Source organism: Talpa occidentalis, unplaced genomic scaffold (genome assembly GCF_014898055.3).
Source record: "Talpa occidentalis isolate TD23 unplaced genomic scaffold, MPIMG_talOcc4v2.1 talOcc4.13, whole genome shotgun sequence".
NCBI classification, from domain to species: domain Eukaryota; kingdom Metazoa; phylum Chordata; class Mammalia; order Eulipotyphla; family Talpidae; genus Talpa; species Talpa occidentalis.
In genome coordinates this window covers 56,963,453-56,987,471 of record NW_023601322.1, presented here as the reverse complement: position 1 = coordinate 56,987,471, position 24,019 = coordinate 56,963,453, and the positions used below count along the sequence as shown (strand labels likewise).

The window sequence follows — 24,019 nt, the reverse complement described above, 5'->3', positions numbered from 1 at the left end:
CCCTCTGTTGGTTGTTGGTTCTGGCTTTAGGACTCCTTGTATATTTTTTTTTTTGGAGTGGGTGTTTATTTGTAATGAAATTCCATAGTTTCTGTTTCTCTGGGAAAGTCCTTATTCTTTCTTCATAGAGGAAGGAAAGCTTTGTGGGATAGAGTATTCTTGGTTGGCATTTGCTTTCTTGGAGTCTGTTGACTATGTCCCTCCACTCTCTCCTTGCCTGTAGTGTTTCTTTGGAGAAGTCTGATGTCAGCCTGATTGGTTTCCCTTTGAATGTTATCTGTTTCTTCCCTCTTGTCAGCTTCAATATTTTTTCCTTGTCTTGGATTCTTGGGAGCTTTACTATTATGTGTCTTGCTGTATTTTTCCTTTCATCATGGAAGTTTGGTGTTCTTCTTGCTTCTTGTATGCCTATTTTCACCTCCTCCATGTTTGGGAAGTTCTCTTCAATTATTTCCTTGAATATTTTCTCTGTTCCTATGTCTCTCTCCTCTCCTTCTGGGATTCCTATAACTCTTATATTTCCTTTCCTCATGGAGTCAGATAGTTCCTGAAGTCTTTCTTCAGTCTTTTTCCTTCGTCCTTCTCTTTCCTTTTCTGCTTTGGTTCTTTTTATTTCTGTGTCTTCAAGAGTACTTATTCATTCTTCCACTTCATCTATTCTGCTTTCATTGCTTTTCCCAGAGTTCTTTAGTGCCTCCATTAATTCTTTGATCTCTTGCATTTCTTTTACTTCCCTCTTTAGGGACTCAATTTCATTCTTGTACTCGTTGATTATTTTTTCCCCTTATCATTGTTTTCCTTTATGACTTCTGTCAGTTTTTTAATCACAGCAATTTTAAATTCTCCATCTGGAAGGTTCAGAAGTTCTTCCAAGTCACTGTCATTGCCATCTGGTGGGTGGTTTTCTTTTTTTAGTGTGTTTTTTTTTCCTGAGGAGTTTCTAGGTTGCATGTAGTTTTCTTCTCCCTACTGCCTGTTTTCTAATTTGCCATATGTGTTGGGACACTGTGTTGCTGGTACTGGCCGGCATCTTTTTGGTGTGTTCTTTGTGGGGTTTCGGAAACTGGCAGTCAAAATGAGTCAAATACTGTTATGCCAGAAGTCTAGTGAGGCAGTGGTAATTTGAGTATGTTAATGGTTGCTGTCACAGAATATTTCCTCCTCCTGTGTTTAATTACAAATGTGTGTCTTGAAGTCCCAGAAACTTCCCTGGAGGTGGGGCAGCTGGATTGCACTCTACCTTTCAAAAATCTGGATTCCTCTCTGGGCTCCAAGTTCCTGCCAGGTGAGACCAGGCTTGTGGGGGCGTTCAGCTCACCTCTGACTGTGTAGGGAACCTTCTCCCTCTGGCTTCATGGGGAGCCTTCTGCCAGTTTCAAGCAGTCTTTATTTAAGAAAGGTCCCTGTTCTAAAATGGGGATGTGGAGATGTACTCCCCTGCGCGCCTGGTCTGCCCCAGTCTTGGGTGCCGGCTTCCCCTCTGGGCTGGGACTGCTGGCCTGGCTGGGCGAAATTCCCAGCTCACCTCTGGCTCCTCTGGGAGCCTTCTGCTGGTTTCAAGCAGTCTTTATTGAAGAAAGTTCCCTGTTCTAAAATAGTGTTGTGGGGGCGCACACCCCTGTGCACCCAGTTTCTCTTTTTGAATTTTTTGAGAGTTTGTGTAGGATAGGCACTAATTCACTGCTGAATATTTGGTTAATTCATTTGTGAATTTGTCTGGGCCTGGGCTTTTTTTTTGGGGTGTGCTTTGATTACTGCCTCAATTTTGCTGCTTGTAATTAATCTGTTTAGTTGTTCTATTTCTTCTTTGTCCAGCTTTGGATGATTATATCATTCTAGAAATTTGTCCAACTCTTCTAGGTTGTTGAATTTGTTTGCATATAAGTGTACATAGTAATCTCTGATTATTCTTTTGATTTCTACTAAGTCTGTTGTGATTTCTCCTCTTTCATTTGCAATCCTATTTATATGTGTTTTCTCCCATTTTTCTTTGTGAGCCAGGCTGGAAGTTTGTCTATTTTGTTTATTTTTTTCAATGAAACAACTTTTGATTTCATTGATTTTGTTTTTGTTTTTTTTTTTAGTTTCCAATTCATTTATCTCTGCTTTGATTTTAATTATTTCCTTTCTTCTACTGGCTTTAATGTTGTTCTTTTTATTTTTTTTTTTTTTTGTGGGACCCTCACCGGTGGCTGAGGATTGAACTGGCACTGCAGAGGCTGTGGGCAGCCTCACAACCCAGCGCTCAACCACTGTGCCACCAAGGGAGGCCCTGTTGTTCTTTTTCTATCTCTTTGAGATGTGAGATTAGGTTGTTTCTTTGAGTTCTTTTTTGTTTGTTGATTTGAGCCTGTATTGCTATATATTTTCCTCTTATTACTGCTTTTGCTGCAAACCATACATTCTGGAAAGTGGTGTCCTCCTTGTCATTCATCTCAAAGTATTTTTTAATTTCTTCTTTGATCCCCTCATTAGTCCATTGGTCTTCCAGTAGTGTGGATTTCAATCTCCATGAAGTGGGAAGGTTCCTTGTTTTCTCTTCATGATTTATTTCTAGCTTGATGCCTTTATGATTGAAGAAGATAGTTGGAATGATTTTGATCTTCATCTATCTGTTGATGTTGTCTTGTGGCCCATATGTGATCGATTCTGGAGAACGATCCAGGCACACTTGAGAAAAATGTGTACTAGGATTTTTTTGGGTGTAGTGTCCTATAGGTGTCTGTTAAGCCCATGAGTTCTATGTCTATTTAAGACTCTAGTGTCTTTATTTTTTGTCTTGTTGATCTGTCCATTGGTGAGAGTGGGTTGTTGAAGTATCCCACTATATGTGTATTTTCTTTAATGTCTGTTTTCAGAGCTGATAATAATTGTCTAATATATTTTGGTGACCCTTCATTTGGTGAGTATATGTTGATGAGTGTTATATCTTCCTGATGTATTGTTCCCTTGATCATAATGTTGTGTCCGTCTATGTCTCTTTTTACCTTTTTTAATTTGAAGTCTATTTCATCTGGTATAAGTATGGCTGTTCCTGCCTTCTTTGTTGGTCCATTTGCTTGTAGGATTGTTTTCCAACCTTTTACTTTCAAACTATGTTTGTCTTTTGTGATTAAATGTGTTTCCTGGTGACAGAAGAAGGTTGGGTTTTGTTTTTTTTAAATCCAGCCTGCTAATTTGTGTCTTTTTACTGATGAGTTTAATCCATTTACATTTAGAGTTAATATTGATATGTTGGCATCTGTGTTGGCCATTTTGTTTGTCTTTTTTGTGATTTTATTCCTTGCTTTATTCTGTTCTTCTTGTTCATTCCTCTGTTGGTTTTGGCTTTAGAACTTCTTGTAAAATTTTTTGGAGCGGGGGTTTAGTTGTATTCAATTTCTGGAGTTTCTGTTTGTCTGAGAAGGTCCATATTTTTTCTTTGTGGAAGAAGGAGAGCTTTGCAGGGTAACATATTATTGTTTGGCATCGCTGTCTTGAAGTTTCCTGAATATGTTACTCCATTCTCTTCTTGCCCGTAATGTTTCTTCAGAGAAGTGTGAAGTTAACCTGATTGGTTTTCCCTTGTAAGTTATCTGTTTCTTCCCCTTGCCAGTTTTGTTATTTTTCCTTTGTCTTGGACTCTTGCAAGCTTTACTATTAGGTGTCTTGCTGTAGTTTTCTTTTCATTGTGGTAATTGGGAGTTCTTCTTGCTTCTTGTATGTCAATGTTCATCTCCTTTTTCATGCTTGGGAAGTTTTCTTCAATTATCTCCTTGTTAATTTCACAGTTCCTTTGTCTTTCTCCTCATCTTCTGGCATGCCTATGACTCTTACATTTCCTCTCTTCATGGAGTCTGATAATTGTCTAAGAGTCTCCTCATACTGCTTCATTTGCACTTCTCTCTCCTTTTCTCTTTTGGCTCTTTTTATGTCTGTATTTTTGATAGTACTGATTTGTTAATCCATTTCATTGATTCCGTTTTTATTGCTTTTCCCAGAGTTCTTTATCTCCTCTAGTAATCTTTTTTTTTTTTAAAGATTTATTTATTTATTTGTTTGTTTGTTTGTTTATTTATACAAGCACTGGGTATAGTCAGAAGCATGGGAGGGTGAGAGAATTCACCAGAGCCAGAGCAGGGAGCAGAACAGGCAGAAGGACTGAAGTACACTGCTGAGGGGAGCAGCGGGCGGCAGGAGAGGTCTGCGAGCCATGTGGGACCCTCCTCCAGTGGCCGGGGAGCAGCCGGGGATCGAACTGGCGCCGCAGAGGCTGCGGGCAGCTTCGCAACCCAGCGCTCAACCGCAGCGCCACCAGGGAGGCCCTCCTCTAGTAATCTTTTAATCTTCTGCATTTCTTTTCTTTCCTTTCTTAATGTCTCAATTTCATTCTTCAGTTCAGTGATTATTTGTCTCAAATCACTTTTTCCTTTTTGTTTTCTTTCTGCTTTTTAATCATGATGATCATTAATTCTTTATCTGATAGACTGCGAAGTTCTTCCATGTCATTGTTGAGCTCTGGTGACCATATTTCTTTTTGTGGTGTGTTCTGTTGCAAGCTTGCTTGGTTATTTATATTTTTTCTTCTCCCTGTTGTTTGCTTTCTAATTAGTTCTATGTGTTGGGAAGTTGTGTCACTGGTGTTGGCAGAGATCTCTCTGGAGTGCTCTTTTAGGGGTGCCAGAAACTGTTTACCAGACAGAGACGGGCACTGGTAGGCCTAAACTCCACCACGGTGTTGATGCTGTGTTGCTGAGCACTGTCCTTTATAGTTCCCTGTCTCTGTATTTACTCAGTTCCAACAGGGAATCAGCTAGTTGGTGATTTTGTTCTGGTCACAAGGTGGGCCAGAGACCCGTACTTTCTGACCTGTGCTTTTTCCCAGTGGTTCTCTGAGAAACGGGATGGGGTGTGTGTGAGTGGGTGGGTGGAGGGGAGCACCTCAACACAGGGGCTCTTATTAAATCTGGGTGCTGTGTAGCTCCATGTTCACCGGGTGCTAGGACCGTAGCTGTATGGATCCTGTGCCCTGAATTCTGTACTCTAGGTCTCAGTTCCAGGGCTATCAGATCCAAAACACTGGCTGTCACCCTCTGCAGTGCCCACTGCTGTGGCACGACCCAAGCCCTGGATCCTGCGCCTGGCTCTCAGTTCCAGGATGGGGTCTTGCTCCATGCCTTCTTTCCCTCCATACCCCTGTTTATAAGGCCCACCATCTCTCAGAGTCTGAGGGTGTTTTGGGGATACCTGGATTCCAACTATCAGGATGTTGGTGATTTTTTTTTCTGGTCGATAGGTGGCGCCAGAGATCTTTCCTAGTGTCCTTCCAGAATTGATTCTCCCCCCCCCCCCCCCAGCCCCGGGGTCTAGGAGAACAGAGTGGGAGTGGCATGGAGAGCCTCAATGGCGTGGGGATGCTGTGTCTGCCCTGTGCCCCACCGTCGGGGGGGTCCTGCACCCCGAATTTCATGCCCCGGGTCTCAGTTCTGAAGCCCTCATATCCAGGTCCCGGACTGTAGCCCAGTTCAGTGTCTGCAGAAATGGCGCCTTTTGCACCCCACTCCCATGTCCCAGCACCTGGTTTCTGATTACTCAGTGAGGGACATTCACCTCAATGAGGGCTCCTGAGAGTCTCCCTGCAAGACTAGGTTGCTGGCGCAGGGACCTGGGCAGCCGTGATCCCCAATCTACGTATGATTTTTGAGCGTGCTGCTTTTCTGCACAAGCTTAGTGGCTGGTCTTGGGCTATTTGTAGGTCTCCATGGAGCCCTTATCTTCCTCTAATGGTGCCTGGAGCCATTTGCTAACCTCCCCAGTGATTCCTGCCTGGTTCTCCACAGTTCCAGTTCAGAGGGTGCGGTGCCTGAAATAGTTCCTTTCTACTCATTGTCTCCTGCTTGATGTGTCCTTTGTTCTTGTTGGTTGCTCTTGTTTGTATTTTTAATTTTTTAGGCAAACACAACATTGTCATAAAGACTGTTTCAAAATACAAGTGATCCCCTTTTTCCACATCCTTGCCAAAACTTTCTCAATTTCTCTTTTTTGTTATAATAGCTTTTTGAAGTTACATTTCATCTTGAATTTGGTTTTCATTTCTCTGATGATTATTGAGCTACTTTTCATATATGTATTAGCCATATTTATGTTTTGGTTTGTTTTTTTTTTTTGGAAAAAATATATTCAGTTTCTTTGCCCATTTTTACATTGCACTATTTGTTTCTTTGCTGTTTTTTTATCTTTTTTATTTTATTCAGCTAATACTGGTTTACAATACTAAATGATTTAGGGGATTAGATACATACCTTCCCAGATTATGTCACTGCTCCAAACCCACCACCAATAAACCCATAGTCTTTTACTATAGACCATTGCATCTCCACCTTACTTTGTTCCCACCCTCACTCTCCCTCCCTTTTAGGTAGAATAAATTCTATGGTCATATTTTTAGGGATTTATTTAGTTTACTTTGTCAGTTCCATTGTTATTTTTCTCTATATTCCATATATCATTGAAATAACCCCATACTTTTCTTTCTCCTTCTTACTTATTTCACTTAGCATAATCTCCTTCAGTTCCATCCATGTTGGTGCAAATGGTTCATTGTTTTTATAACTGAGGAGTATTCCATCCTGTATATATATATACTACAACTTTATTTTTAAAATTTTTGTTTTTAAGCATCCTTGTTTATTTTTTCACTATTTAGGATTTCTCCCCTCAAGGGTCTTCATCAGTTTTCCTACCGACAAAGTGCCCAAAGTCCTCCACCACCCTCCAATGCACTCCCTTCCCCCCCATTCTATACCTCTCCTTCTACCTCCCCTACCCCTTCTGAGTGTCTCAGATCTGTGATCTGTTTTCTAGGGCCAGTCTTATAGTTTGTCTTTTGCTGACCATTTGCTTAGTTTCCCCAGCTTTCACATATAAGTGTTAACATCCAGTATTTATCTTTCTCCTTCTGGCTCACTTTGCTTAGTTCCAGTTCCATCCATGTTGCCACAAATGGCAAAAGTCCATTAATGTTTAGGGTGTTTATTTATACATGGAAGTCTATTGATACCTTTTTGATCATCAGTTTATGGTTCTGTTTAATTCCTCACTCATTTTTTTGTATTCATTCCTTTTATGGTTTTTATTTTAAGATTTCTTGTGTTATTACTTGGAGTGTGGTTTTAGTTGTACCCAAATCCCAAAGGTTTAGCTTGTCTTAAAAGGTCCTTATTTTTCCCTTATAAAGAAATGAAGCTTTGCAGTATATTCTTGGATGGCATTTTGTTTTGGTGCTTTTTTAATATGTCACTCCATTCTTTATTTTTTTCCCCCATAATATCTCTTCAAAGAAATCTCATGTTAGCCTATTTGTTGTTCCTTTATAGGAAAAGAAGGCAAGGATCCCTCCTACCTCATGGAGATTGAAACCCATACCACTGGAAGACAATTGGATCAATGAGGTGATCAAAGAAGAAATTAAAAATTACCTTGAGATGAATGATAATGAGGACACAACTCTCCAGAACTTATGGGACTCAGGAAAAGCAATTATAAGAGGAAAATAGGTTAACTGTTTCTTCCCCTCACCAGCTTCATTATTTTCTCTTTACCTTGGATTCTTGGTAGCTTTACTACTATGTGTCTTGCTATAGATTTCTTTTCGTTAAGGTAGTTTGGTATAATTTTAGCTTCCTGTGTGTCTATTTTTATTTTCTTCTTCAAGTTTCAGAAGTTTTTTTTTTTTTTTCAATTTTCCTGAATTTTCCTCCCCTTTCTCTTTCTTCTTCTCTTCTCCTTCTCTCTTCTGGGATTCCTGGGATGCTTATGTTTCCTTTTCTCATGGAGTCATATAATTCTTGAAGTGTTTCTTCATTCTTTTTCTTTTGTATGTCTATTTCTGACAAAATTTCAGAAAAAGTCAAAACCTACAAGCAGACCATAGATCTCTGGCAATGGAGAGGGAGGGAGAGGGGTGAAAACAGGGGAGGAATGAGCATAAGGTACTATGATGATAGGTCATTACTGTGGTGGGAGAAACATGGAGACTACATCTGAGAGGAGAAATCAATATTGTACAAATACGAATAATGATTTAAAAAATAAAATAATTACTTAAATGATGAAATTATATGTTCAAAAATGAAATGAGAGAATACATACATATACACACATGTTTATGCATAATGCATTTATTTTTATTTTAAAATTTCTTAAAATTTAAAAATTTATTTTAATGATATTTTTACCAAGAATTTTTTCATAGGCAATCAAAAATATAATGAGACCTTGGGCCTCCCCGGTGGCGCAGCGGTTGAGCGCTGGGTTGCGAAGCTGCCCGCAGCCTCTGCAGCGCCGGTTCGATCCCCGGCTGCTCCCCAGCCATGGAGAAGGGTCCCACATGGCGCGCAGACCTCTCCTGCCGCCCGCTGCTCCCCTCAGCAGTGTACTTCGGTCCTTCTCTCTGTTCTGTTCCCCGCTCTGGCTCTGGTGAATTCTCTCACCCTCCCGTGCTTCTGACTGTACCCAGTGCTTGTATAAATAAATAAATCTAAAAAAATATATATATATAATGAGACCTAAAAGTAATTTTATCCATTCATAACATTCTGCTATATACATCATTTTTAAAAATTATTGAAACATCATAAAATCATTGCAGATTCATGCTAGTCTTCCTCAGACTTATTTCCAATTTTCTAGTCACTATAGATAAATACATGAAAAAGTTATTCCCTGTGATTTTAAAATTTAAGTTTTCATACCCATTCTTTTTTGTGACTTTCTTTCCTGCCTCAATGTTATGTTTGATATTTATTCATTAATTCATATTTATGAATTGTCTTTGGTTTTTAAGTGTTTCATAACATGTTCTTAAATTTGTATTAATTAACCATAATACATTTTTATTATATTCTCCACTTAACATTAATTTTTTTAACTATATAAAATACTGCCATAACAGCTACCCATACTTTATCTATTTAGGCGCGTGTACAAAAATTTCTCTAGAATAGATTATTTAAATAAGAATAGCTGAATTTGGGCCTCCCTGGTGGTGCAAGGGATTAAGACACAACCTATGAAGCAAGCTGCAGCCACTCAGCACAAGTTCCATATCAAGCCAGGGAGCTACTCAAATGGCGCAGCAGACATTTCCTGTCTTGCCCACTGCTCCACTGCTCCTCTCAGCAGTGTATTTCTCTCAATCTGCCTGTTCTGTTACCAACTCTGTCTCTGGTGAATCCTCTCACCCACTCCACAGATCTGATCTGTACCCCAGTTCTTGTATGCATAAATAAAATAGATCTTAAAAAAAAAGAATAGCTGAATTTTAGGGTGTGCTTATCTTTAGTCTAGATCCTGCCAAATAACTTACCAAACTATTTGTGCAAAGAGAAAATGCCCCTTAACTTAAAATAGAGATAGGATTAATCTAGCCACAAAGTTAAATTGTATAAGCTGAAAGGTCATCACTTGAACATAACTGCATATTATTATTTAAAGATTTAGGACATATACTTGTAATAATAGAATAGTAATAGTTGAGGTTAACCAGAGTATCTCCAATTAAGGTTGACAGTAATGAAGAGATTACCTTGACCTCAATTTATACTTATGACATAGACTTCAGCTTATCACTGTCAGAAACAATACTTTTCAAATAATGAGTTCAAATTGCTTTCTAATTTGATATTGGATTTCTAGTAAAACTATGAAAGATCTTAAGCATTAGATTTACTCATGCTTACCTGAAATTAAGAATGGAACAATTTAGTTATTCCTATTTTCACAGCTACTCAACTTTCCTACACACTTCCTTAGTGCTCCCACCACTTCTTTGTTTCTCAGACTGTATATGATTGGATTGAGCATTGGGGTCACTACTGTGCCAAACACGGCAACAATCTGTTCTTGCTCAGGTGTGTGGGAAGAGTTGGGTGTCATGTATATAAACATGGCCTGACCAAAGTAGAGACTCACCACTGTAAGGTGGGAGGAGCAGGTGGCCAGGGCTTTGTTCCTGCCCTTGCGAGAGTTCATCCTGAGGACAGTGAGGAAGATGAGGGTGTAGGAGGACAGAATCAGAATAAATGGGACCAGGAGAAACACAATGGTTGTCACAAATTTCACCATTTCATAAACTGATGTATCTACACAAGACAGTCTCAGGATGGCAGGCACCTCACAAAAGTAATGATTAATTTCCCTGGAACCACAGATAGGGAAATGCATAAGGTAGATGGTGTGGACAAGGGCTGTAAGGGCTCCCCCAATCCAGGCTGCAGCTGCCATCTGCAGGCAAACCCTGGGGCTCATGAGGACTGTGTATCTCAGGGGGTTGCAGACAGCCACATAACGATCATAGGCCATGAGGGTTAGAAGAATGCACTCAGCAAGGCCAAGGGTGAGGAAGAAAAAGACTTGAGTGGCACAGGCAAAAAAGGAAATATTTTTCCTCCCTGTGAAATAGTTTATGACCATCTTGGGGACAGTACTAGAGATGTAAGCCAGGTCTATAAGTGAAAGTTGACTGAGCAAGAAGTACATGGGTGTGTGAAGGCGGGTGTCTAGCCAGATGAGAAGGATCAGCACGGAATTTCCAGCAAAGGCAACTATGTAAATGAGAAAGATAATGGAGATGAGGATGTTGGGATGCCTGAACCTGGGTAGCAGTCCCAGGAGGATGAAGTCAGTTGATGTTTCATTCTTCTGGTTCATGTTTTCTTTCAACTGTCATTCATTCTATTCAAGCTGAAAATCTAGAGGCAAAAATATATAACAAAAGATGTAGTGCTTTGAAAAAATAATTATATATTTCCCAATATCTTTATTCCTTGTACTTTAATCACCAGAATAAATATTCTGTAAAATAGGTATTTGAGAAATGCTCCCATAGAATCAATTTAAAATACCAGCAGTGATTTGCCCAAAATATACTTAATTCTTTACAGAACGAAAATATTTGCCTTGAATTTCCTAACTTGACTTTCCTACACACTTGTAGTCTCTTCTTATTTATGATTTTTTTGTCTTTTTTTTTAAAGATTTATTTATTTTTATACAAGAGCTGGGGTACAGGCCAGATGTGCGGGAGGGTGAGAGGATTTACCAGAGACAGAGCAGGGAGCAGAACAGGCAGATGACAGAAATACACTGTTGAGGGGAGCGGTGGGTGCGACAGGAGAGGTCTGCGGCACCATGTGGGATTCTTGCCGGCCGCTGGGATAGAACCCACACTGTCCAGGCTGCAGACAGCTTCACAGCATGGCACTCAACCTGCTGTGCCACTGGGGAGGCCCATTAATTATGAATTTTGGCCTACTTCATCTTAGATACTGACTCTTTGAAAGTACAGTAGTACAGTGTCATCACCTGGGATCTTTTGAATTACTTATAGGACATTCCTCAAACTCTAGAGATTTTCACTTTCACAAAATAAGGGAAGGCCTTTATTCCATTGTATTGATATCTGTGAATCAGTGTATATTATTCAATTTTTGTCTCAACTTCTAATCTTAATTCTTGCTTCTTACATCATTCTTCCATTGAGCTAATTCAATAACCTCTTGATTATGCCTTGAATAGCAACAGACTTGTGTCTTCTGTGGAAACTATGGATTATCTATTTTGACCCAAAGAATAAATTTGAAATTTGTGTCAGTAACTCCAAAATTATGTATATTCAAACACAACCATTTGATGGAAAAATTCAAAAGAAAATATACCACTTTTTCTTTTCATCTTTGGAAATAATTCATGGTTTTGTAAAGTAATTCATTGTTTCCTTTATCTAACCTTATTTTGTAATTCTCAGTCAGGATTTTTTTCTTAGATTAATAGTAATAAAATTTTGTTCATTTGTGTAGAATACTTCCTTTTATTATAAATATCACACTTATGATTTCCTATATTTGAGGTGAGAACCATTAAAAATAACAAAGTGAATAGTCAATTAAAAGAGAGAATTTTCAGTACTATTTTTAAATATATTCATTATACTTTAATATTAACACAGATTCCTTCATTGTTCATTTATATATTTTGTATTTCTTTGGGAAACCTGTGCTGCTTTGAAGCCCCTATGTTTGAAGTTTTTTTTTAAAACTTATCTCCTGTTGGCATGTAATGATTCCTCTTAAAGATATATTGATTGATCTTTGATCTTTCAGGACATATATATATATATATGTATATATATATGTGTGTGTAAATATATGAGTATATATATGTATATATATGTATATATATATACACATATATATATACATATATGTGTGTGTATTAAGGATTTCTTTTGTTTATGCATCTAAGAACTGGGGTCTAGGTCAGAAATTCAGGTGGTGAGAGGATTCACCAGAGAGAGGGGGGAGAAGAACAGGCAGATCTACTGAAATACAGTACTGAGTGGGCAAGTGGGCAAGACAGTGGGCAAGACAGGAGAGGCCTGCTGTGCCATGTGGGTCAGCTCCCTGGCCAGGGATCAAACTCATGCTGTAGTGGCTATAGATAGCTTGATAGCTTAACACTGGTTTTAACCCCTGTGCCACCAGGGAGGCCCTTTCAGGACATATTATGTAATAACACCTGAAAGCTATAATACCACATATAAATATAACTTGATTGTTAGGATGAAGATTTCCATTGACTAATGCAGAGTAAAATAATTGTAATCCAGAAACAAAAAAATATAGAAAAAATAAAAGTAAATGTCATAACAGAGGTAAATTATTTAGCACATTTTAAATGTGGAATTAGACAATGGAATTGCATGATACTCAATATTATTTATAATCTTTGCAATTCAATATTGTTAATGTGAGAGACTGTCAAAAAATGTGGGTCCTGAAGCAGTCATTCAACAGTCTTTTTTTTAATTTTAAACTATTTTAAAATTATTATATTATTTGATAACCCAATGCATTATTATTATTATTTTTTAAAAATAAATTTTATTTTTATATTCCCCATACAATTGCAACCCCCTTATTTTGACCCCAATCCCTCCCCTCCCCACCCCCCACCCCCCATAGAGTGTCTCTGGTTCATAGTTGTTTGTTGATTTTGATTTTCACTTTCTTATAGTTATTCATTTTCCTGGTCCCTTATTTAAGTTTTCTAGATTCCTGCTATGAGTGAGACCATCCGGTATTTTTTTTTTTTTTTCTTTCTGGCTTATTTAGCTGAGCATGATCCCTTCCAGTGCCATCCATGTTGCTGCAAATTGCATGTGTTTATATTTTTTGAATGCTGAGTAATATTCCATGGTGTATATGTACCACATCTTCTTGATACCATCTTATACCAGTGAGAATGGCACATATTAAAAAAACTAGCAACAACAAATGTTGGCGAGGATGTGGAGAGAAAGGAACTCTCCTGCACTGTTGGTGGGAGTGCAAACTGGTCCAACCACTATGGAGAGCTGTGTGGAGATTTCTGAACCTACTAAACATAGAGCTTCCATATGATCCAGCAATTCCACTCCTAGGTATTTACTCAAAGGACACAGAAACATCAATTCCAAAGAGCACCTGCACCCCTATGTTTCTAGCAGCACTGTGTACAATAGCTAAGCTTTGGAAACAACCCAAATGCCCAAAAGTAATTCAACAATCTTAATTAAAATACATATACTTTATTACATTTCTCTATTTTTATCTATTCCAACACACTGTAAAAAAAATGTGTTTTTGTCTCCAAGTATTCATTTAGGTGATTTTTATTAACTTTACTATCAAGGAAACATTGAATTTACTTTGGTGGATAATATTAGCTAAAACAGCTACAAATAATCAAATTCTGCTATTTCTTATAATTACCCCATATACTTACATAAACTTGGATTCTCTAGCATGAGTGTTCTGAGTCTGATGAGCAATAAACAAGAATAACAAAATAAAACAAACAAACAAAGAGCCTCTATAAACATCTATGTGAATGGCAAGAGGCAGGTCCTTATGCAAGAATGTATACATGTTACTTCTTTCCATAACATGCCAAGATACATTAACTGACTTTCAAATTCCTCTGGAAAATGGTAGACAAACTGAAAACAGTTCATCCTATGCAGGGTCCATTTTGTATGTGTGGCAATAGAAACATGCTACTGGACGATTCCCTCCAAGAAGGATACACCCATCTTTTACAACTTGATCAGTTAGTATTTATGCAAAAGACATAGAATTAATGTTCTATTTATCTCCTGCACATGATAGTAGAATAGATACCCACTGTGAGAAACAGGTTACCTTTTCATATGACCCAAACTAATTTTTTGATGGTTTCTACTTTACCTTAGCTTGAAGTTGGTGAATAATTAAATATCTAACTCTCAGCAGAGAAATCAATTGTTATGTCAATAAAATATATAAAATAATATTTTAATTTTGCCTCAGTTACCAGTGAACATTAAGCCTTTGTCACCATCCCATTTTAGTCACAGTTTATTGGCAATAAATTCATTGATTTCTATTTTGAGAAACTTAACCTCTATTATGTCAAGGTCAGTAGAAGTGGATCAACAACATTTATGCTCAATACCTGATTCAAAACTGAGACAAGGGGCCTCCCCGGTGGCGCAGCGGTTGAGCGCTGGGTTGCGAAGCTGCCCGCGGCCTCTGCGGCGCCGGTTCGATCCCCGGCTGCTCCCCGGCCACCGGAGGAGGGTCCCACATGGCGTGCAGACTTCTCCTGCCGCCCGCTGCTCCCCTCAGCAGTGTACTTCGGTCCTTCTGCCTGCTCTGCTCCCCGCTCTGGCTCTGGTGAATTCTCTCACCCTCCCGCGCTTCTGACTGTACCCAGTGCATGTATAAACAAAACAAACAAACCAGCAAACAAATAAATAAAGCATGCCTCTATAAAAAAAAAAAAAAAAAAAAAAAAAAAGTTTAAAAAAAAAAAAAACAAAACTGAGACAAAAGCATGAGGCTTCAGTAGATTTTCTGGATCAGAACAAGTCTCTTCATAGTTCCTATTGTTGTTTGTACCACAGGATGTAAGAAACCTTTATATTTCTCTCATGGGGTTATATCCCCAGACCTTAATTAATCATACACCAAGAATCAGAGAGATGTTATTAGAAACACTTTGGGGAAAATAATCACTAACCAATATTTTGTGTTTCTTTGAAAATTAAAATCATTTTATTTTAATGTTGTCTCTGGGGAAATAGAAAATTTACTTTCACTTGAAAATTTTTTTAAAGAACTGCATATTTGACAATACTGAGTTTACAATCATTGTCATTCTAATATACTCAAAAAGGAGATACTTCACATTGGGAGAGGTAAACTGAGAGGTACTTGCAATAGTGGCACAAAATTGGGGAGATGCAAGACAGAGACCTCATGATTCCCCTCTGGAACTAAACAAATACAGAGGGTGGGGATCTTCAGGTACAGAGACCATCAACATATCCACGGCATCATTACCCTTGTGGAGGTTGGTGTAACAATTCTATACTTGGTCTGGCCACCAGTTCCCAACATCCCAGAAGGAACATCCCAAAGAGATGCCTGCCAGTAGTAGCAGCACAATGTCACAACACATAAAACAAATTAGAAAACAAACAACAGGGAGAAGGAAAAATACAAATAACCAAACAAGCCCTAAGGGAAGGACACACCACAAAAAGAAAACCAGCCATTAGGACTCAACAACAATGATATGGAAAAATTTCTCTGCCTGTCACATAGAGAATTTAAAATCATCATGATTAAAAAACAAAAAGAAGAAGAAAAGGAAAAGAATGATATCAGAAAAATAATAAATGGACTGAAATGATATTGAGTACCTAAAGAAGGAAATGAAAGGAACACAGGACATTAAAAGATGAATGGACTGGGGAGGGGGGAGGGGAACTTTGTTGGGAATAAACTTCACTCTGTGGGAAAAAAAAAAAAAGATGAATGGAGGAACTAAAAAATATGGAAAAGTAATGAAAACAGAACTGTTGAAATTGAAGAACAAATGACTTCTCTCATACAGAAATAAAAAGTACTGAGAAAAAAAGGAAAGAGAATTAGGCCTCCACAGTGGCGCAGCGGTTGAGCACTGGGTTGTGAGGCTGCCCACAGCCTATGCAGCACCAGTTCGATCCCCGGCTGCTCCCTGGCCACCAGGCGAGGATCCCATGTGGCGCGCAGACCTCTGCTGCCGCCCGCTGCTCCCCTCAGCAGTGTACTTCGGTCCTTCTGCCTGCTCTGCTCCCCACTCTGGCTCTGGTGAATTCTCTCACCCTCCTGTGCTTCTGACTGTACCCAGTGCTTGTATAAATAAATCTTAAAAAAAAAAAAAAAGGAAAGAGAATGAAGAAACACTTAGACAACTATCTGACACCATGAAAAAAGGAAATATAAGAGTTAAAGGAATCCTAGAAGGTGAGGCGAGAAATCAAGGAACCAAGAAAATGTTCAAGGAGATAATCAAAAAAAAACCATCCCAAGTATGAAGAAGATGAAAATTGACATACAAGAAGTGAGAACACTGAATTACCACTTTGAAAAGAAAACTAGAGCAAGACACATAACAGTAAATCTTTCAAGTGTCCAAGAAAAGGAAAAAATTAAAGAAGCTGATAAGAGGGAAGAAAAAGATAACCTGTAAAGGAAAATCAGTCAGGCTGACATCAGACTTATATGAATAAACACTATGGGCAAAAAGAGAGTGGAGTGACATATTCAACAAACTGCAGGACAACAAATGCCAACCAAGAATACTACACCCTGTAAAACTCTCCTTTCTCTATGAAGAAAAAGTAAGGACCTTCTCAAACAGGAACTCCAGAATTCATTATGACTAAACTGCCACTCTAAAAAATACTGCAAGAAGCCCTAAAACCAAAATCTGCAGAAGAATGCATAAGAAGAACAGAATAAGTCAAGGAATAAGATCACAAAAAGACAAAAAAAAAAAAATGGCAAATGCAGCCAACAGTGTATCAACATTAACTGTAAATGTAAATGGACTAAATTCATCAATAAAAAGACACAGAGTAGCAGGCTGGATTAAAAAACAAAATCCAACCTTCTGTTGGTTCCAGGAAGCACATTTAACTACAAAAGAAAAAGATGAAAGTAAAGGGTTGGAAAACAACCTTACAGGCAAATGGACCAAAAAAGAAGGCAGTAACAGCTATAATTATATAAGATGAAATAAACTTCAAACTAAAAGAGGTGAAGAAAGACACAGACACTACATTTTGATTAAGGGGACAATACATCAGGAAGATATAACATTCATTAAGATATAGTCACCAAATATGGGCCTCCCCGGTGGCGCAGCAGTTGAGCACTGGGTCGCAAAGCTGTCCACAGCCTCTGCAGCTACGGTTCAATCCCTGGCTGCTCCCTGGCCACCAGAGGAGGGTCCCACATGGTGCACAGACCTCTCCTGCTGCCCGCTGCTCCCCTCAGCATTGTACTTTGGTCCTTCTGCCTGCTCTGCTCCCCGCTCTAGCTCTGGTGAATTCTCTCAGCCTCCCATGCTTCTGACTGTACCCAGTGCTTGTTTGTATAAATAAATAAATAAATCTTAAAAAAAAGATATATTCACCAAATAAATGAACACCAAAATATATATCTGAAAATAGACATTAGAGAAAATACATATGTAATAGGAGACTTCAACACCCCACTCTCACCAATGAACAGTCAACGAGACAAAAAATAAAGACACTAGAACCGTAACTAAAGACCTAGAACTCATGGGCTTAACAGATATCTATAGGACACTGCACCCAAAAAAATCCATGTACACATTTTCTCAAGTGCATATGGATCATTCTCCAGAATTGACCACATATTGGGCCAGAAGACAAACATCAACAGATACATTAAGATCAATATTATTCTAATTATCTTCTCTGATCATATAGGCATCAAACTAGAAATAAATCATGACAAGAAAGGAAGGAACACTACCATTTTATGGAGATTGAATCCCTCTTACTGGAAGACCATTGGATGAATGAGGAGATTAAAGAAGAAATTAAAAAAATACTTTGATTTGAATTACAAGGAGGAACCCATTTTCCAGAATGTATGGGACATAGCAGAAGCAGTAATAACAGGAGAGTATATAGCAATAGAGTCTCACATCAAGAAACAAGAAAGAACACAAAGAAACAACCTTATCTCACACTCAAAGAACTAGAAAAAAACAAGAAAATTTAAAAAAAAAAGTAGAATAAAGGAAATAATAAAAATCAAAGAAATAAACAAAACATAAAATAAAAAAATAATTAAAAAGGTCAATGGAACCAAAAGTTGGTTTTTCAAAAAAGTAAACAAAATAGACAAACCTCCAGACAGGTTCACAAAGAAAAAAAAGGAGAAATCACAAATAAACAGGATCATAAATTATAACAGACTCAGTAGAAATCAAAAGAATAATCAGAAACTGCTATGAACATTTATATGCAAACAAGTTCAACAATCTAGAAGAGATGGACAAATTCTTAGAATGATATAATCATCCAAAGCTAGACAAAGAAGAAATAGAACACCTAAACAGACCAATTACAAGCAACATAACTGAAACAGTAAATCAAAACACTCCCCATAATCAATAGCCCTGGACCAGATGGCTTTACAAATGAATTCTACCAAATGTTCAGAAATGATTCAGTGCTCATCCTACAAAAACTCTTTCAAAAAATTGAGAAAGAAAGTATACTACCAATTACATTCTATGAAGACAACATTACACTAATTCCAAAACCAAACAAGGACAACACATAAAAAGAAAATCACAGGCCAATCTCCCTTATGAACCAATGCAAAAATCCTCAACAAAATCCTCTCCAACAGAATCCAACAATGCATCAAAAGGATAATACACTATGATCAAGTGGGATTTATTCCAGTGGCCCAAGAAGATCAACATCTGAAAATCAATAAATGTAACCCAACACATCAACAAAAAGAAATATAAAAACCATATGATCATATCAATAGATGCTAAGAAAGCATTTGACAAAGTTCAGCATGCATTTATGATGAAGGCCCTTGAAATTCTTTGGCTAGAAGGAAGATATCTTAACATGATCAAAGACATATATGACAAAACCACAGCCATATTATTCTCAGTGGTGAAAAGCTATAAGCCTTTCCTTTAATATCAGGAACAAGACAGGATGTCTACTCTCGCAACTGCTTTTCAATATACTACTGGAAGTCTTAGCCCGAGCAAGAAGGCATGAGAAAGATATGCTAGGAATACAAATATGGAAAGAAGAAATAAAACTATCACTATTTACTGATGATATTATAGTATACATTGAGAAACCTAAAATCTTCACAGAAAACTATTCAATTTCAATCAACCAGTTTGGTAAAGTAGCAGGATACAAAATCAACACAAAAAATTCAGTAGCCTTGCTTTATACAAAGAATCAATCTGAAGAAGAAGAAATCAATAAAACTATCTCTTTTATAATAGAAACAAAAAACATCATATACTTTGGAATAAACCTAAAAAAAGAGGTTTAAGACCTATACAAACAAAATTATAAAACATTGTGAAAAGAAATAAAAGACACAAAGAAATGGAAAGACATTCCCTGCTTATGGATTGGGAGAATTAACATTATAAAAATTGCCATCCTACCAAAAATAATTTATGATTCAATGCTATTCCAATAAAAATCTCAATGACATTCTTCCAAGAAATAGAACAAATATTGATGAAATTCATATGGAGTCACAAAAAACCTTGAAGAGTCAAAGCCCTCCTGACTAAAAAGGGAATGGTGGTATCACACTCCTAGACTTCAGACTATACTACAAAGCTATAATAATTAAAACAGTATGGTACTGGAACTAAAAAAGACACACAGACCAACGGAATTGAATAGTAAGCCCAGATATAAAGCCACACATATTTGGACAACTAATCTTCAACAAAGGAGAAAAGAATTTGCAATGGAACAAGTACCATTTGTTCAATAAATGGTGCTGGGAAACTGGACCACCATAAGCAAAAGAATGAAACTAGACCACTACCTTACACCATGCACAAAAATCAACTAAAAATGGATAAAATAAATATAAGACCTGAAACCATAAAATATATAGGAGAAAATAAGGGTAAACCACTACAAGGCATACATTTCTGCAATATCTTTAAAGACTCATCATCCAAAGCAAAGAATGTGAAGGGAAAGATAAACAGCTGGGATTACATCAAACTGTAAAACTTCTTTACAGCAAAAGATGCATTATCCTAAATGACGAGACACTCTACTGACTGGGAGAAAATTTTTGTACTTTGGACAACTGATAAGTCTCTGAGACAAAGATATACAAAGATTTCAAATGACTCAGCAAAATCAAAGTAAACAATTCATTCAAAAAATGGGCGAAAGAACTTAAAAGACATTTCCCCAAAGAGGAAATGCAAATGGCCAACAGGCATATGAAAACATGTTCAACATCCGTCATAATCAGCTAAATGAAAATTAAAACCTCAGTGAGATACCACCTTACACCAGTAAGAATGGCACATATCAAAAAAAAAAAAAAAAAAAACAACTAGCAACAACAAATGTTGGTGAGGATGTGGTGAAAAAGGAACCCTCCTACACTGCTAGTTGGAAAGCGAACTCATCCAACCACTATGGAAAGCTGTATGGCGGTTCCTCAGAGTACTAAAAATAGAGCTGCTATATGACCGAGTAATTCCACTCCTAGGCATCTACCCAAAGGACGCAAAAGCATTAATTCAAAAGGATTCCTGCACCCTATGTTTATTGCAGCACTATGTATAATAGGTAAGACTTGGAATCAACCCAAATGCCCAAAATTAGATGATGACTGGATCAAGAAGATGTGATATATATACACATATATAAATACACACACACACACAATGGAGTGCTATTCAGCAATCAAAAAAGATAAAATAATGCCATTCACAGCAACGTGAATGAAGCTAGTAGAGATTATGCTTAGTGAAAGCCAGAAGTAAAGCCAGAAGTAAAAAGAAAAATATCAGATGTTTTCACTTACAGGAGGAATATAAGGGAACCATATAAGGGATCACAGAAGAAAATAATAACAATAAGAACACAACAAAACATAACAATACTAAACAGACAAGCATAAATCAGAGACATTCTACAGGGACAAGGGGAGGGAGAGTGATCAAAACGAGGGTGGGAAAACCATCCCGGACTATAGTGATAGTTCACAAGATGAATTGGTGTTGGAAATTCTATGGGGACTACACCTAAGAAAAGAAAGCAAACGTTGTAAAAAAAATTAACAATTATGTAAAATATATACAAGTAAATACATTATTTTTAAAAATTTAAAGAATAGAGTCACTGCTTCTACATCTCTTGACTCCCCAGTGGTGATGAAGTGATTTTACCCAGGGGAGAGGAAGATTATAAAACAAAAAGCTCTAAAATCCTCTTCAAAGTGAGCTAATATTATTTGTAACAGATTGTAAGGAAATCCAAGTCTCACAGAACTTTTGAAAGTAATGGAAGATCTCTTAAAGGAAACATTTAAAAGGGAGCTATGGTTATATTGACATAGCAACTGAGCTATAGGCTAATCCCAGGGAGATCATACCATGGAGTTGAAGGTAAGAGTCCTGTGTTCAGGACAAACTTCAAAAACTGATATCAAGGGCCTTCCCGGTGGCGCAGCGATTGAGCGCTGGGTTGTGAAGCTGCCCGCAGCCTCTACAGTGCCTGTTCGATCCCTGGCTGCTCCCGGCCACCAGAGGAGGGTCCCACATGGCACGCAGACCTCTCCTGACGCCCGCTGCTCCCTTCAGCAATGTACTTCGGTCCTTCTGCCTGCTCTGCTCCCCACTCTGGCTCTGGTGAATTCTCTCACCCTACTGTGCTTCTGACTCTACCCAGTGCTTGTATGTATAAATAAATAAATAAATCTTAAAAAAAAATAAAAAATAAAAAAATAAAATAAAATCACTTCATTCTAAAAAAAAAAAAAAACTGATGTCAAAACATAACAGTGTACTGGGGTTTATTTTAATTGGATCACAGTTCAAAGCAACAAGAATAGATTTTTTTAGGGCTCAACAGTACATTTTAGTAAGGAGAAGAAAATATCAACAAACTCAATATAATTTGATAGACATTATTAAATATGAAGAACAAAGAGAAAAAATTCACTGAAAAATGATGAAAAACTAATTCTGCACTCCCTCAAACCTCCATGAAATCAATGAAGGAAAAACATAGTGATTCTTACAGAGTAAGAATATCAAAATTTAAATTTAAATAAGAAATCATTATACACAAGAATGGAAAGATAACTCTACAAGTGCAAGAAAATTAAGATATGTCTTTTCACTTGAAACAATGAAGAAGACAATAAGCTAACATAGTCAAAGTGATGAAAGAAAAGTGAGCCAAAGAGGGTCATTATATCCAGCACAATTACCTTTTACAAAGAAAAGTGAGCCCAGACTTTTTCACTGATGAAATAGTCCATACAATAAAGAAAAAAAATGATATAAATTCCCCATAGTGTTCAGTTGAATTTTAGGAGACTTTTCCTAATTCATTCTATGGTATCAAAATTACCCTGATTACAAAATGGGATAATAATATGTATTAAAAATGAAATAAGAGATCAATAACTTTTATTAAAATATATATTTCAACTGCACATGAGATAACAATAAATTAAACCTGACAATGTAAAAAAGAAATTATATGCTGCAAATGAGTAAAATTTTTTTCTGTTTTTTTAAAAGGTTTGTTTATTTGAGCTTCCCTGGTGGTGCAGGCAGTTGAGCGCAGCACTGTGAAGCTGTCTGCAGCCTCTGTAGCGTGGGTTCAATCCCAGCTGGCTGGGAATTTACCCTTTCCTGTCTTGTCCGCTGCTCCCCTCAGCAGTCTATGTTCCCCTCAGCAGTGTATTTCAGTCAGTCTGTCTGTTCTGTTCCCCGCTCTGTCTCTGGTGAATTCTCTCACCCTCCCGCACCTCTGGCCTGTACCCTGGTTCTTGTATAAATAAATAAATCTTTAAAAAAACATTTATTTATTTTTGCATACAAAAGATGGGGTGCAGGCCAGAGGTGTGGGGCGGGTGAGAGGATTCACCAGAGACAGAGTAGGGGACAGAACAGGCAGATTGACTGAAATACACTGCTGAGGGGAGTAGCAGGTGCGTCAGGAGAGGTCTGCCGCACATGTGGGTTTCTCCCTGGCCAGGGATAGAACTTGTGCTGCAGTGGCTGTGGATAGCTTCACAGGTTTCTTCACAGGTTGTGTCTTAACCCCTTGTGCCACCAGGGAGGCCCTATTTCTGGTTTTTAAGCCTGTTCAAGATTTGAAAGTCCACAATGTACTCCAACACATCAACAATGTAAACAAGAAAGTAGTATCAAAATTTTTACTACATAAACATATCAGTTCATGCAGGAAAAGTATTTGACAACATGCAATACTATTAATGAAGAAAAGATAAAAATTTCCTTAATTTGATAAAGAACACCACCACACAAATTTCAGATACAGTTACCATCATGCCTAGTGGGAAGGAAGTGGATGCCCCTTTCTAAGATTGAGAGCAAGAAAGTGATCTCCGTTTTCATCACTTTCAGTAAATATCATACTGGAAGACCTACTATGTGAAGAAGAGAAAAAAATAAAAGAAAAAATCCCTACAGACAATAACAACAAACTGTCTTTGATAGAAGAGGAAATGTAGAGGGAAAATAGAATTAGCAACCAAATGTGAACAAGATTTCCTTCTGTGTTGATAAAAATGTTCTGTTTTAGATAGAGGCAATAGTTGCATATAATTTAAATTTAATAGAAATACAGAATTGTACAAGTTGTTTAAAATATTTTATGTTATGTAAATTTTATTTTCATAGAAATTATAGTCAAATGTTTTACTATTTGCCAACATTGAAAAATTGGAATTTAAATAGGAGGAAACATAATAATATCACAAACAATTGTACGCACTATGGGATAATAACTAAGAAATGTGATAAAAAATATAAGAGATCTATATTTAGGAAACTGAATATCTGAATATCTGAAGACAATCAAAATGTC

The 24,019-nt window shown here is 37.5% G+C and overlaps 1 protein-coding gene across 1 annotated transcript; it reads right to left on the bottom strand.

Annotated features, from left to right (window-relative positions):
- Nucleotides 1–9,194: 9,194 nt before the first annotated feature.
- On the bottom strand, nucleotides 9,195–10,689 carry LOC119242682 (olfactory receptor 2T27-like; the record flags this gene model as incomplete). Its single annotated transcript, XM_037508196.1, has 2 exons — nucleotides 9,773–10,689; nucleotides 9,195–9,216 (listed from the first exon to the last, which is right to left on the bottom strand). Coding segments are annotated over exons 1-2 (939 nt in total), but the record flags the coding sequence as incomplete, so codon positions are not given.
- Between the last annotated feature and the right edge of the window lie 13,330 nt (nucleotides 10,690–24,019).